The 15,822-nt window shown below is 47.5% G+C and overlaps 1 protein-coding gene across 5 annotated transcripts in view; it reads right to left on the bottom strand.

Moving 5' to 3' along the window:
- Positions 1-15,822, bottom strand: part of ANKRD27 (ankyrin repeat domain 27) — an 82,201-nt gene that overhangs the window by 61,606 nt on the left and 4,773 nt on the right. For all 5 annotated transcript variants that reach the window (XM_023229034.1, XM_023229037.2, XM_023229036.1 and 2 more), the window contains exon 2: positions 2,784-2,915. In XM_023229034.1, coding sequence (XP_023084802.1) covers positions 2,784-2,885 — 102 coding nt within the window. In that variant the 5' untranslated portion in view covers positions 2,886-2,915. The remainder of the gene's footprint in view (positions 1-2,783; positions 2,916-15,822) is intronic.

Below are 15,822 nucleotides of genomic sequence, written 5' to 3'. Positions count from 1 at the left end.
AAAATACAAAAAATTAGCCGGGCGAGGTGGTGGGCGCCTGTGGTCCCAGCCACTCGGGAGGCTAATTTTTTGTATTTTTAGTAGAGACGGGGTTTCACCGTGTTAGCCAGGAGGGTCTCGATCTCCTGACCTCGTGATCCGCCCGTCTCGGCCTCCCAAAGTGCTGGGATTACAGGCTTGAGCCACCGCGCCCGGCTCTAATTTTTTAAATAATGAACTTTTTGGCTTTTAAAATCTAACGTAAGAATATTGTGGTGAAGAAATATGGATCACAAAACTAATCATAAAACCTGGAAAAGATGTCAAGAAACCTAGCTTCTCTTTGGGAGACGGAGGCGGACGGATCACTTGAGGCCAGGAGTTTGAGACCAGCCAGGACAAAATGGTGAAACCCCATCCCTACTAAAAATAAAAAAATTAGGCCGGCTGTGGGGGCTCATGCCTGTAATCCCAGTTTATTGGGAGGCCAAGGCGGGTGGATCATGAGGTCAAGAGACCGAGACCATCTGGGCCAACATGGTGAAACCCCGTCTCCACTAAAAATATAAAAATTAACTGGGCATGGTGGCACGCACGTGCCTGTAGTCCCAGCTACTCAGGAGGCTGAGGCAGGAAAACTGCTTGAACCCAGGAGGCGGAGGTTGCAGTGATTCAAGATGGCGCCACTGCACTGTAGCCTGACAGAGCAAGACTGTTTCAAAAAAAAAAAAAAAAAAAAATTAGCCGGGCATGGTGGCTTGTGCCTCTAATCCCAGCTACTCAGGAGGCTGAGGCAAATCGCTTGAACCCAGGAGGCAGAGATTGCAAAGAGTCAGAGTCGAGATCGTGCCACTGCACTCCAGCCAGAGCAACAGAGTGAGACTCTGTCTCAAAAAAAAAAAAAGAAACCCGGTTTCTGATGGCAGAGCTTGGCCTGGGCAAAATGAAAGTCAATTCCTGGCCGGGTGCGGTGGCTCAAGCCTGTAATCCCAGCACTTTGGGAGGCCGAGACAGGAGGATCATGAGGTCAGGAGATCGAGACCATCCTGGCTAACATGGTGAAACCCCATCTCTACTAAAAAAACACAAAAAATCTAGCCGGGCGAGGTGGCGGGTGCCTGTAGTCCCAGGAACTCAGTAGGCTGAGGCAAGAGAATGGCATAAACCCGGGAAGCAGAGCTTGCAGTGAGCTGAGATCTGGCCACTGCACTCCAGCACGGGCAACAGAGCGAGACTCCATCTCAAAAAAAAAATAAAAGTCAATTCCGGGCCAAGCATGGTGGCTCATGCCTGTAATCCCAGCAGTTTGGGAAGCCAAGGTGGGAGGATCACCTGAGGTCGGGAGTTCGAGACCAGCCTGGCCAACATGGGTGAAACCCCATCTCTACTAAAAACACAAAAATTAGCCAGGCGTGGTTGCACACACCTGCAATCCCAGGTACTTGGAGGTTGAGGCAGGAGAATCACTTGAACCTGGGAGGTGGATGTTGCTGTGAGCCGAGGTCACACCACCAAACTTCAGCCTGGGCGACAGAACAAGACTCTGTCTCAAAAAAAATTAATAAATAAAAATAAAAGTAAATGAAAGTTGGCCGGGCGCGGTGGCTCAAGCCTGTAATCCCAGCACTTTGGGAGGCCGAGACGGGCAGATCACGAGGTCAGGAGATCGAGACCATCCTGGCTAACACAGTGAAACCCCGTCTCTACTAAAAATACAAAAACTAGCCGGGTGAGGTGGCGGACGTCTGTAGTCCCAGCTACTCGGAAGGCTGAGGCAGGAGAATGGCGTAAACCCAGGAGGCGGAGCTTGCAGTGAGCTGAGATCCGGCCACTGCACTCCAGTCCGGGCAACAGAGCGAGACTCTGCCTCAAAAAAAAAAAAAAAAAGTAAATGAAAGTCAATTCCAGTGTCCCTGAGAGGCCACTGAGAACCTAAAGACACACTCAGCTAACCTGACTTCTCCTTCAGTTCAAACCCTCAGACGCGTCACATACCTGAGTAAAGTCACCCCATGGGATAAGAGAAGTGGATATGCCCATTTGAGAGAGTAGGAGACAACAGACAAAAAGAAGACACAAGACTCCACAAGCAGAGGCCACAGACGACACAAATGCACCCGGGACACTGTGTCCCCTAGTGCTGTCTAAGTAGGATGCCCACTAAGTTCACTGATCTGAGAACCAGAAAGATCCACAACACAGGGCCTGCCCTCTGTCCAGGCAGAGGCCCCCACCTTGACAGGTGACAGCGTCTCCTGCCTGCTTCTCATTTCTGTCACCTGGCTGCCCCTGAAGGCTTCTGAGGTTGTGGCCTCTACCAGAGAAGTTCTTTCATCATGGTGCTTTCCTTTTGGAAAAGCCTTTCTAAGCAGTCTATGAATGCATTTACTCGTTCCCTTATTCTAAGAGGGTGAGCACCCACTTCCCAGACAGACCAGGACTCGTTAGGCCCCAGGGAGCAACTCATTTTAGCTCTGGAGAAGCCCCCATAGGCAAGAGAGAAACAAGAGACCACCACAGCATGAGACCAAGTGTCACTGGTGGTGCTCTACGAAAGGGCACAGTTAGCCACAGGCAGGGGCCGGGAGTTCAGAGAAAGTATTACAGCCTGGAATGCAATCCCAGGAGGCTTCCTGGAGGGAGCAGCTCATGGGGGCCCCTCGCTGCTCACTCAGAGACCAAGCACACTGCTGGGAGCTTGTTAAGCTGGGTTTATAACGAACTCCCTCCAAACTGAGTCTTAGTCTACCACGTGTCTGGAACCATTCATGCCTCAGGGCAACCCTGAGGCTCAGCGCACTTACGATGCCATGGATTTGGGCCACTTTGCTGCACAAGTCCGGGCGCCACTTTTGCAGAGCCAGATAGAAAGGATTTTTCAGGAGGTCTTCATCATACAGAGCCATATGGACTTCAGATGGGTCTGAGCAAATCTCCTGCAACAAGGGAGGGAAAAGCAGTGAATGGCCATTTTCGAATTTATGTAACACATGAAAGTCTGCATGTGGCATTTTCTCTTTTTTTTTGAGATGGAGTCTCACTCTGTCGCCCAGTCTGGAGTGCAGCAGTGCAATCTCAGCTCACTACAACCTCTGCCTCCCGGGCTCAAACAATTCTCCTGGCTCAGCCTCGGGAGCAGCAGGGACTACAGGCGCCCGCCATCACGCCCGCTAATTTTTTTATTTTTAGTAAAGACAGGGTTTTGCCATGTTGGCCAGGCTGGTCTTGAACTCCTGACCTCAGGTGATCTGCCCACTTGGCCTCCCAAAGTGCTGGGATTACAGGCATGAGCCATCATACCCGACCTGCATCTGGCAATTTCTAAAGAGCATCCTCCAAATAAAAAAGAATTCATGACTGACTCCACCTAGAAATCTCAAATATAACCCACCAATTCCAAGATGACCTATTTGTTGGCTGATGTGTAAATTATGTTCAGAAAATCTTGTTAAACTCCAAGTCTTGGCTAAAGTATAAATGGCTATTTTTAGAACATCCTACAGGACCAAAATTATGACACTCTCAAGATACTCATGTATTTTTAATGAAATATTTTAGCACACGGAAAAGTACTGAGTAATAATGCAAACCTAGCACTAGAATGAAGGAATCATGACATTTTGCCATGTTTGCCTCAGATTTTCTTTTAAGAAATAAAGTAGAAGGCAGGTGTGATGGTTCATGCCTGTCATTCTACCACTTTGGGAGCCTGAGGCAAGAGGATCCCGTGAGCCCAGGAGTTCAAGACCAGTCTGTGCAATACAGAAAATCCTCATCTCTACAAAAATAAACAATTATCTAGGTGTGGTGGCATGTGCCTGTTAGTCCCAGCCACTTGGGAGGCTGAGGCAGGAGAATCGCTTGAACCCAGGACGCAGAGGTTGCAGTGAGCTGAGATCATGCCACTGCACTCCAGTCTGGGCGACAGAGCGAGACTGTCTCAAAAAAAAGAAAATGAAAGAGGCCTGGGAGAGCTCCTTTGCTCCTCCGGCCACTTGAGGTTACAGAGAACAGACAGCTGTCTATGAAGCAGGCCCTCCCCAGACACCCAACCTGCAGGACCTTTACCTTGTACTTCCAGCCTCCAGAACTGTGAGAAACACATTTCTGTCATTTTCAAGTCATCCAGTCTACAGTGTTTTGTTACAGCAGCCTGCATTGGCTGAGATAGTCTGTGAGTATAAAGTCATATCCCACTGTTTTTAACTTTCACTGATTCATTAACTAAATGAACTAAATTTCTTTATGTTATGTAAACTGCCTTATGTCTTTTGCTCACTTTCCCACTGGATTGTTGGCCTTTTTCTTAGGATTTATAGTTCTTTACACATCTGTATACTAGGGTAAGTTTTAAATACCATCTTCCAGGTTGGCTATAATCACAGCACTTGGGAAGGATGAGGTAGGAGGATTGCTTGAGGTCAAGAGTTCAAGACCAGCCTGGGCAACATAGCGAGACCCCATCTCTACAAAAAAAAGTTTTAAAAATTAGCCGTGCGTGGTGGTGTGTGCCTATAGTCCCAGCTACTCAGGAGGCTGGGGCAGGAGAATCACTTCAGCCCAGGAGGTTAAGGCCACTAGGAGCCATGATCACGCCATTGCACTCCACCCTGCGTGACAAAGCAAGACACTGTGTAAAAAAGAATATATATATATATATATATATATGCACACACACATATACTCACATCATCTCCCAGTCTGTAACTTGCTTTTTCATTTTGTCAAATGGATGTGTTCAGAAATAGAAGTTTGGATGTTATTTAGTTATTTTGAGACAGGGTTTCACATTGTCACCCAGGGTAGAGCTGGAGTCCAGTGGCATGATCACAGCTCACCATAACCTTGAACTCCTGGGCTCAAGTGATCTCCCACCTCCCACCTCAGCCTCCAGCGCAGCTGGGACTACAGGCATGCACCACCACACTCAGCTTTTTTTTATTTTTCATTTTTTGTAGAGATGAGATTTTGCTGTGTTGCCCAAGCTGAACTTGAACTCTTGGCCTCACGTAATCCTCCCACCTCAGCCTCCCAAAACGCTGGGATTACAGGTGTAAGTCACTGTGTCTGGACAGAAATTTTGATGTGAATGGGAAGTCATCCCTCAGTATACTTGGGGGATTGGTTCCAGGACCCCCTTGTATACCCAAGTCCATTCATACTCAAATCCCATGGTCGGCCCTGTGGAACTCACATGTCTGTGTCAGCCCTCCATATAGAGAAATTTGCAACCTGTGAATATGGTATTTTCAACCTGAATTTGGTTGAAAAAAACACATGTAAGTGGGCCCACACAGTTCAAACCCATATTGTTCAAGGGTCAACAATAGTTGGATTTGCCACTCTTTGCCTTTAAGGTCAGTGCTTTTAGAGCCTTAGGAAGTCTGTAATTGGCATGTCTATCCTCTGGCAGGTCTTTTTGCAAAGTGACTTCACTATTCCCCCATCAGAAGATAGAGTAGGCCAGGCACGGTGGCTCACGCCTATAATCCCAGCACTTTGGAAGGCCGAGGCAGGCGAATCACTTGAGGTCATGAGTTCGAGATCAGTCCGACCAACATGGCGAAACCACATCTCTACAAAAATACAAAAATTAGCAGGGAGTGGTGGCATGTGCCTGTTATCCCAGCTACCTGGGAGGCTGAGGCAGAAGAATTGCTTGAACTCAGGAGGCAGAGGTTGCAGTGACCCGAGATCCTGCCACTGCACTCCACCTTGGGCAAAAGAGAGACTCAGTCTCAAAAAAAAGAAAAAAAAAGGAAGCAGACTCATTTCCGCAGCCCCTGAATCAGAGCCAGCCCTGTGACTTGCTTCAAACAACAGGCAGAATCGATGCTATACAATTTATGAATGTCAGCTTCAAGAAGTCTTACAGGGGCCAGGCACAATGGCTCACTCCTGTAATCCCAGCACTTTGGGAGGCCAAGGGGGGAGGATCACTTCAGACCAGGAGTTAAGAGACCAGCCTGGGCAAAATAGCAAGACCCTGTCTCTACAAATGATAAAATACAAAAATTATGGGCCGGGCGCGGTGGCTCGCACCTGTAACCCCAGTACTTTGGGAGGTCAAGGTGGGCGGATCACGAGGTCAGGAGATTCAGACCATGGTGAAACCCCGTCTCTACTAAAAATACAAAAAATATTAGCCAGGTGCGGTGGCGGGTGCCTGTAGTCCCAGCTACTCAGGAGGCTGAGGCAGGAGAATGGCATGAACCCGGGAGGCGGAGCTTGTAGTGAGCTGAGATAGTGCCACCGCACTCCAGCCTGGGTGACAGAGCGAGATTCCATCTCAAAACAAAACAAAACAAAACAAAAATTTTCCAGGCGTGCTTGCACGTGCCTGTAGTCCCAACTACTCAGGAGGCTGAGAAGGGAGGATCGCTTGAGCCCAGGAGTTTGAGGCTGCAATGAACTATGATTGAAACACTGCACTCCAGCCTAGGCAACAGAGTGAGACCCCATCTCTTTAAAAAACAAAAAAAAGCCCAGGTACGGTGGCTCATGCCTCTTATCTCACCACTTTGGGAGGCCTAGGCGGGTGGATCACTTGAGGTCAGGAGTTTGAGACCAGCCTGGACAACATGGTGAAATCCCCTACTAAAATACAAAAATTAGCCAGGCATGATGGCATGCACCTGTAGTCCCAGCTACTCAGGAGGCTGAGACAGGAAAATCGCTTGAACCCAGGAGGCAGAGGTTGCAGTGAGCCAAGATCGCACTACTTCACTCCAGCCTGGGTGACAGAGCGAGACTCTGTCTCAAAACAAAAAAAAACTCTTAGTACATTTAAGAAATAAGAAAAATAAAAGTATATATATACATATACACTTATATAAGGCCTTGCAGATTCTCATTCTCTTGGTACCCCAAGATCCCAATGCTGTGAAGAAGCCCATGTGATGAAAGGCCATGGGGGAGAGGGAGGCCAAGGTGGCCCAGTGAGCACAGCCAACCTGCCAGCAGAATACAGCCCCTTGAGGGAGCCCAACTGACACCAGCAGAGGAACCACCCCCCCAACTCACACAACGTAGGAAGTAAGAAATTGTGGCAGTTTGAAGTCACTACATTTTGGGTTGGTTTGTTACATAGCAAAGGCTACCTGAAACCACGTCCTTTCCAATTTCAAAGCCATAAAGGTAGTCCTTATGATTTCTAAAAATAGTACAGTTTTCTATTTTTAGGTCTTCAGTCCATCTGGATTTTTCTACCTGCTATAAATCGAGTGTCTAACTGTATTTCTCCATATAGAAAGCCAGTGGTCCCATCATCATTTTTTGAATATTCTATCCATTTCGCACTGGTTGATAATGCTACCGTTGTCACATTCCAAGATCCCATGTATGTTTAGCCTGTTTCCAGGCTCTATTCTGTTTCAAGGGTCTCACTGTCACATGTAAGAAATACAATTATGTATATATTACACAGAAATACACAATGTCATTTTAAATTTTCTATTAGCACATTAAAAAAGAAACAGGATGCAATTAATTTTAATAATATATTTTATCTTAATATATCCAAAATACGATATTTTCAACATGTGACTATTATTTATTTTGTTTTTTAGAGACGGAGTCTTGCTATTTTGCCCAGACTATAGCGCAGTGACTATTCACAGGCCGAGATCACAGGCATGATCTCGGCTCACCGCAGCCCTGAACTCCCAGCCTCAAGCAATCCTCCCATTTCAGCCTCCCAAGTAGCTGGGACCACAGATATATGTCACTGCACTTGACTTGATCATTATTTAAAAGTTATTGGCTGGGCACCGTAGCTCATGCCTGTAATCCCACTACTCTGGGGGGCTGAGGTGGGCAGATCACCTGAGGTCAGGAGTTCAAGACCAGCCTGGCCAACATCGTGAAACCGCATCTCTACAAATATACAAAAATTAGCCGGGTATGATGGCGGCTGCCTGTAATCCCAGCTACTTGGGAAGCTGAGGCAGGAGAATTGCTTGAACCCAGGAGGCAGCGGTTGCAGTGAGCTGAGATTGTGCCATTGCACTCCAGCCTGGGCAACAGAGCAAGACTACATCCCCAAATAATAACAATAATAAAAAGTTATTAATGATGGCCGGGCACAGCGGCTCATGCCTGTAATCCCAGCACTCTGGAAGGTCAAAGCAGGTGGACTGCTTGAGTCCACGACTTCGAGACCAGCCTGGGCAACATGGTGAAACCCCATCTTTACAAAGTACAAAAATTAGCCAGGTACTTGGGAGGCTGAGGCAGGAGAATCGCTTGAGCCCAGGAGGCAGAGACTCCAGCGAGCTGAGATCACACCACCGCACACCAGCCTGGGCGACAGAGTGAGACTCTGTCTCAAAAAAAGAAAGAAAGAAAAAAAAAAAACTATTATTAATGATATATTTTACATTCTTTTTTATTCCCAAGTCTTTCAAAGCTCGTGTGCATTTTACATTTACAGCACTTCTCAATTCATACTAGCCACATTCCATGTGCTCAATAGCCACTAGCAGCAGGTAGAGACCACATACTAAATTCAAATTAGTAGAGACCCGTACTAAATTCATGGACTGGAGAGTGAATATCTTTATAATTACAAATTTTATTTTCTTTTTGATACAGTCTCTCTCTCTCTCACCCACACTAAAGTGCAGTAGCGTGATTTCAGCTCACTGCAACCTTTGCCTCCCGGATTCACCCACACTAAAGTGCAGTGGCGTGATTTCAGCTCACTGCAACCTTTGCCTCCCGGATTCAAGCAATTCTCCTGCCTCAGCCTCCCAAGTAGCTGGGATTATAGGCGTCCACCACTACATCTGGCTAATTTTTTGTTGTTGCTGTTGTTGTTTTGAGAGGGAGTCTTGCTCTGTCGCCCAGGCTGGAGTGCAGTGGCATGATCTCAGCTCACTACAAGCTCCACTCCCCGGGTTCACGCCATTCTCCTGCCTCAGCCTCCCAAGTAGCTAGGACTACAGATGCCCGCCAACATGCCTGGCTAATTTTTTGTCTTTTTAGTAGAGACGGAGTTTCACCATGTTAGCCAGAATGGTCTCAATCTCCTGACCTCGTGATCCGCCTGCCTCAGCCTCCCAAAGTGCTTGGATCACAGGCGTGTAATTTTTGTATTTTTAGTAGAGATGCAGTTTCACCACGTTGGCCAGGCTGTTCTTGAACTCCTGGCTTCAAGTGATCTTCCTACCTCAGCCTCCCAAAGTGTTGGGATTACAGGCGTGAGCCACTGTGCCCAGCCTGCCTTTTTTTTTTTTTTTTTTTTTGAGACAGAGTCTTGCTCTGTTGCCCAGGTTGGAGTGCAGTGGCACGATCTTGGCTCACTGCAACCTCTGCTTCCCAGGTTCAAGCAATTCTCATGCCTTGGCCTCCCAATTAGCTCAGACTACAGATGCATGCCACAACACTAGCTAACTTTTTGTGTGTGTTTTTTGGTAGAGACAGGGTTTCACCATGTTGGCCAGGCTGGTCTTGAACTCCTGGCTTCAAGTGATCTTCCTACCTTGGCTTCCCAAAGTGTTAGGATTACAGGCGTGAGCCACCACACTCAGCCCTATAATTATGAATTTTATCATCCACATATATGGCATATCTTTCTATGAATGTCTTCTTCGATGTCCTCCAACTTTTCCATAAGGATCATGTATGACTTTTATTAGACTATTTATATATTCTGTACAGACTTTGCTGCTGTTGTGAAAGGGGTTGCTAAAATTAGATTGCTTATTATAGGTAAGGTTCTAAAAGCAAAAGCCAAATGGACTTACATCAGAGTCACGCTATACAGATAAAATAAGAATCAGTATGGAACACACCTACCACTACCATCAGAACTAGGACTTCTGAGTAGACCCTTCCATGATTCATGACTGAAAGGTCTGTGATGCGCCAAAAGAAGATTACAGGTCAGTGTTCAACTCACTTTAGGCAATTGTGGGGAAAAGAAAGAGAGATCAGCCTGTTACTGTGTCTATACAGAAAGAAATAGACATAAGAGACTCCATTTTGTTCTGTATTTGAGATGCTGTTAATCTGTGACCCTACCCCCAACCTTGTCCTTGCAAGAGACATGTGCTATGGTGACTCAAGGCTTAATGGATTTTGGGCTCTGCAGAATGTGCTTTGTTAAACAAGTACATGTTAACCTGAAGGCAGCTTGCTGGTTAAAAGTCATCACCATTCTGTTAATCTCAAGTACCCAGGGACACGCACACTGCCAAAGGTCGCAGGGACCTCTGCCTATGAAAGCTAGGTATTGTCAAAGGTTTCTCCCCATGTGATAGTCTGAAATCGGGCCTCGTGGGAAGAAAAGGACCTGATCGTCCCCCAGCCCGACACCCGTGAAGGGTCTGTGCTGAGGAGGACTAGTACAAGAGGAAAGAAGGCCTTTTGGCAGATGTTGGCAGTTGGGATAGAGAAAAGCATCTGTCTCCTGCCCGTCCCTGGGCAATGGAACATCTCAGTGTGAGACCCGATTGTATGCTCTGTTTACTGAGATAGGAGAAAACTGCCTTACAGCAAAAGGTGGGACTTGCTGACACGATGCTGCTAAAAGGTTTATGGAGATGTTTGCATATACATATCAAGGCACAGCATTTTCTTTTGAACTTATTCATGTCACAGAGATCTTTATCCATGTCTTACTGCTAATTTTCTCCCTACAATGATCCTATTGTCCTGCCACTCCCTTATCTTTAATATGGTAAAGATAATTATCAATAAATACTAAGGGAACTCAGAGACCTGTGCTGGCGTGGGTCCTCTGTATGCTGAGCGCCGGTCCCCTGAGCCCACTTTTTCTTTCTCTATACTTTGTCTCTGTGTCTCATTTCTTTTCTCAAGTCACCTAACGAGAAACCCCCACAGGTGTGGAGGGGCAGGCCACCCCTTCAGGAAATAAGTTGTTTGAAGGATATTGCTGTCTGCAGACTGCTCCATGCAGCTAACTAATGTGAACCAGTGCTTTGCGTGTTTCATGAAACATTCTACAGCTGTTCCTCATCGTCCCTGGTCTGCTCCTCTGAACCAACGAGCTCTCAGAGAGGATGCCTACAAAATGGGCACAGAAACGGAGATCAGATTTCTTTTTTTTTTTTTTTTTTGAGACAGAGTCTCAGTTGCCCAGGTTGGAGTACAGTGGCACAATCTCGGCTCACTGCCACCTCCGCCCCTGGGATCAAGCAATTCTCCTGCCTCAGCCTCCCTCGTAGCTGGGATTACAGTTGTGAGCTACCACTCCTGGCTAATTCTTGTATTTTTAGTGGAGATGGGGTTTCACCATGATGGCCAGGCTGGTCTCAAACTCCTGACCTCAAGTGATCCATCTGCCTCAGCCTCCCAAAGGGCTGGGATTACAGGCATGAGCCACCACGCCTGGCCAGAGGATCAGATTTCTAACCACATCATCCCACCTCTTTGAGCCTCCCATCTGGGCCTGCGCCATAGAGAATGCTAATACCTGTCTGCAGGATTCTTATGAGGATCATTTACAAGCCACCTTCACTATCTGTGACACGCAGTACTGCGTATCAACGTAGCAACAGTTACTGCAAGCTCACATGGGACTTTTGTGAGAATTAGAAACAAGCACCCGGCTTCCCAGGGGATGCAGCCCTGTACAAGGGCGCTAGGCTAGTGAGCAGGTCCTAGGCCACATGCTGCACAGCCCCCGTTGCTGGACAGTGAACAACCTGCCCACAATGTGAGCACAATTTTGCCCAACAATTACATACAATGGCTCTCTGGCTAATGTTTGACATTTTCCTTTATCAACTCACTGTCTTTATAAAAATGTATTTTACTTTTTGTTTTATTTTTGTTTACTTTTGTAGAAATGGAGTCTTGCTGTGTTGCCCAGGGTGGTCTTGAACTCCTGGCTCAACAGGCATACGCCACCATCCTTGGCCTAAAATTTATTTTTAAAAAAATCTTGGCCGGGCGCGGTGGCTCAAGCCTGTAATCCCAGCACTTTGGGAGGCCGAGACGGGCGGATCACGAGGTCAGGAGATCGAGACCATCCTGGCTAACATGGTGAAACCACGTCTCTACTAAAAAATACAAAAAAACTAGCCGGGCGAGGTGGTGGGCGCCTGTAGTCCCAGCTACTCCAGAGGCTGAGGCAGGAGAATAGCGTGAACCTGGGAGGCAGAGCTTGCAGTGAGCTGAGATCCGGCCACTGCACTCCAGCCTGGGTGACAGAGCGAGACTCCGTCCTGATAATCCCAGTACTTTGGGAGGTCGAGGTGGGTGGATCCAGCCTGGCCAACATGGTGAAACCCGATCTCTATTAAAAATACAAAAATTAGCCGGGCATGGTGGTGCACGCTTGTAATCTCAGCTACTCAGGAGGCTGAAGTAAGAAAATCACTTGAATCCAGGAGGTGGAGGTTGCAGTTAGCCGAGATCATGCCATTGCACTCCAGCCTGGGCAACAAGAGTGAAACTCCGTCTCAAAAGACAAAAAAAAAAAAAAAAAACCTCATTAGATGCTAAGCTTGAGCCTGGGGCCTTCTCTCTTCATTAAAATGAGAAAATCAGTAGCTATTAAAAAAGTGTAAAGTAAATTTATCCTTGATACAATTAGATGAATGAAATATGAAACAGGAGCTACTTTGTCACTATGTAACAGGGATCCAGAATGCCTCCTTGGGAAAACACTATGCATACATAACTCCATTGGGACTCTATTCCTTGGGACTAATGGTAAAAATAGCCACCATTTGGGAGAGTCCTTGTACCAGGCACTGTGATAACCTCTATACATCCTCATCTTCACTCACTTACCTTTATTTATTTATGAGTTGGGAGTCTCACTCTACTGACCAGGCTGGAGTGCAGTGACACAATCATAGCTCACTGCATCCTCAAACTCCTGGCCTCAAGCAATCCTCCCACCTTAGCCTCCTAAAGTGCCACAGTTACAGGCAGGAGTCACCTGGCCTAGCCTAAATTTTTTTGTTTTGTTTTGTTTTTGGTAGAAACAGGGTCTCGCTATGTTGCCCAGGCTGGTCTCAAACTTCTGACCTCAAGTGATCCTCCTGCCCTGGCCTCCTAATGTGCTGGGATTATAAGGCATGAGTCACTGTGCCCAGTCCTCATCTTTTTTTTTTTTTTTTTGAGACAGGGTCTTGCTCTATCACTCACGTTGGAGTACACTGGTACAATCACAGCTCACTACAGCCTTGACCTCCCAGGCTGAAGTGACCCTCCTGCCTCAGCCTTCCAAGTAGCTGGGACTACAGGCATGAACTACCAGACTCAGCTAATTTTTTTTATTCTTAGTAGAGATGGGGTGGTCTCACTATGTTACTTAAGCAATCCTCCTGTCTCAGACTCCAAGGTGCTGAGATTACAAGCATGAGCCACTGTGCCCAGCTATTTTTTTTATTTTCAGTACAGATGGGGTCTCGCTATGTTGCCCAAGTGATCCTCCCGCCTCAGCTCCCCCAAAATGCTGGGATTATGAGTGTGAACCACCGCACCCAGCCCTCATCCTATTTTAATGCTCACAATAACTCTAGGCAAGTAGGTATCACTAGCCTGTGTCACAGATGAAGAAACTGAGATTCAGCTGGCCAACTCAAGGCTAAACAAGAGCCTGCCATTCATTCATTCATTCATTCATTTAGTAGAGATGGCATCTCGCTATGTGGCCCAGGCTGGTCTCAAACTCCTGGCCTCAAGTAATCCTCCCACCTCAGCCTCTCACAGCACTGGGATTACAGGCATGAGCAACCATGCCCAGCCTAAGAGTCATATTTTATTTCCCCAGATAGAAAAGTCCACAAAATAGACAGCCATACAGGCCCCTCACCTAATTCCCCAGGTCCAGCCAGAACTGTCTTGGCTGCAGGTGCCCTGGGTTCTGCTTGAAAAAGGCCTGTGAGCCCCCAGTCAGTCCTCCTAGGGAGAAGAGACTAGCATAAAAATGGTTGTATATAATCCCTGCCTGGGCCCCAGGGGTGCCTCTGCAACAACTCAGCTATTTGAATTGTTAAATTCACTTATTACTGGAGCCCAGATAATCCTTTTATGAGTTTCCACCACAGTGAGATAATGCAATTTTGCTGGGACAGAGTCACAAGAAAACAAAACTCTTTCTAGTTCCTGACATAGTTGGTTCTACGTGGCACACTGCAAAAGTAAAAGATGCTCTGGATGAAAGCCATGTGAGAAACAGGAGGCGATATGGTCAGACTCAAGCTGGGAAAAGATGCTCTTTCTGCTTCAGAAAAGAGGCTGGAGGAACACCAATACTTCCACCCCCAAGATGAGGCAATAAGGACGGGCTTCCATGGACGAACTAAAAACAGAGCTAGGAGGTAAGGACCAGAGAAGAAAACAGCAGTGGTTGGGCACGGTGGCTCACACCTATAATCCAAACACTTTGGGAGGCCAAGGCAGGTGGATTACCTGAGGTCAGGAGTTCAAGACCACCCTGGCCAACATGGTGAAACCCCCCCCGTCTCTACTAAAAATACAAAAATTAGCTGGGCGTGGTCATGAGCACCCATAGTCCCAGCTACTTGGAGGCTGAGGCAGAAGAATTGCTTGAACCCAAGAAGTGGAGGTTGCAGTAGCCGAGATGGCACCACTGCACTCCAGCCTAGGTGACAGGCCAAGACTCCTTCACAATAAAAAAAAAAAGAAAGAGAGAAAGAAAGAAAGAAAAAAAGGAAGGAAGGAAAGAAAGAAAGAAAAGGGAAGGAAGGAAGGAAGGAAGGAAGGAAGGAAGGAAGGAAGGAAGGAAGGAAGGAAGGGAAAATGAAAGAAAACAGCAGGGAAGGGGGATGAGGTGGAGCATGGGAAAGTAATAAGACTCCAAGCAGAGGTCAGAAAGGGGCAGAATAGCAAGGGAAGGGAAGGCCACTGAATGCCACATCAAAACACCATGTCCTTAACAAGCACTGCTGCATGGACAGAGCCTGCTGTTATCTAGCCCCAAGTCATCTGCTTTATCTTGGACTTCAGACCTCTTGGTCACTAAAGACTGAACCCTCTGTCCAGGAGTAGGGATTCAAAGAGCTCTGTCCTTTCATCCGTGCTGTCACATGAAAAAAAGATGAAAAAAGGACCTCTGTCCAACACTGTTCTCAACCTTTCTGTCCTAGTGTTAAAAATATGTAACATGCAGGGTGCAGTAGCTCATGCCTATAATCCCAGCACTTTGGGAGGCCGAGGCAGGAGAATCACCTGAGGTCAGGAGTTTGAGACCAGCCTGGCCAACACGGCAAAACCCTGGCTCTACTAAAAATACAAAAATTAGCCGGGCATGGTGGCAAACCCCTGTAATCCCAGCTACTCAGGAAGCTGAAGCATAAGAATCACTTCAACCCAGGAGGTGGCGCTTGCAGAGAGCCGAGATCATGACACTGCACTCCAGCCTGGGCAACAGAGGGAGACTCTGTCTCAATAAAAAATAAAAACTTTGGCCGGGCGCGGCCAAACTAAAGAACCTTACACGGGCCGGGCGCGGTGGCTCAAGCCTATAATCCCAGCACTTTGGGAGGCCGAGACGGGCGGATCACGAGGTCAGGAGATCCAGACCATCCTGGCTAACACGGTGAAACCCCATCTCTAGGCCGGGCGCGGTGGCTCAAGCCTGTAATCCCAGCACTTTGGGAGGCCGAGACGGGCGGATCACGAGGTCAGGAGATCGAGACCATCCTGGCTAACACGGTGAAACCCCGTCTCTACTAAAAAATACAAAAACTAGCCGGGCGAGGTGGCGGGCGCCTGTAGTCCCAGCTACTCGGGAGGCTGAGGCAGGAGAATGGCGTGAACCCGGGAGGCGGAGCTTGCAGTGAGCTGAGATCCGGCCACAGTACTCCATCCCGGTCGACAGAGTGAGACTCTGCCTCAAAA

The sequence above is a fragment of the Piliocolobus tephrosceles genome, chromosome 21 (genome assembly GCF_002776525.5).
Source record: "Piliocolobus tephrosceles isolate RC106 chromosome 21, ASM277652v3, whole genome shotgun sequence".
In the NCBI taxonomy this organism is placed as follows: Eukaryota; Metazoa; Chordata; class Mammalia; order Primates; family Cercopithecidae; genus Piliocolobus; species Piliocolobus tephrosceles.
This window is presented reverse-complemented; position numbering and strand designations above follow the sequence as displayed.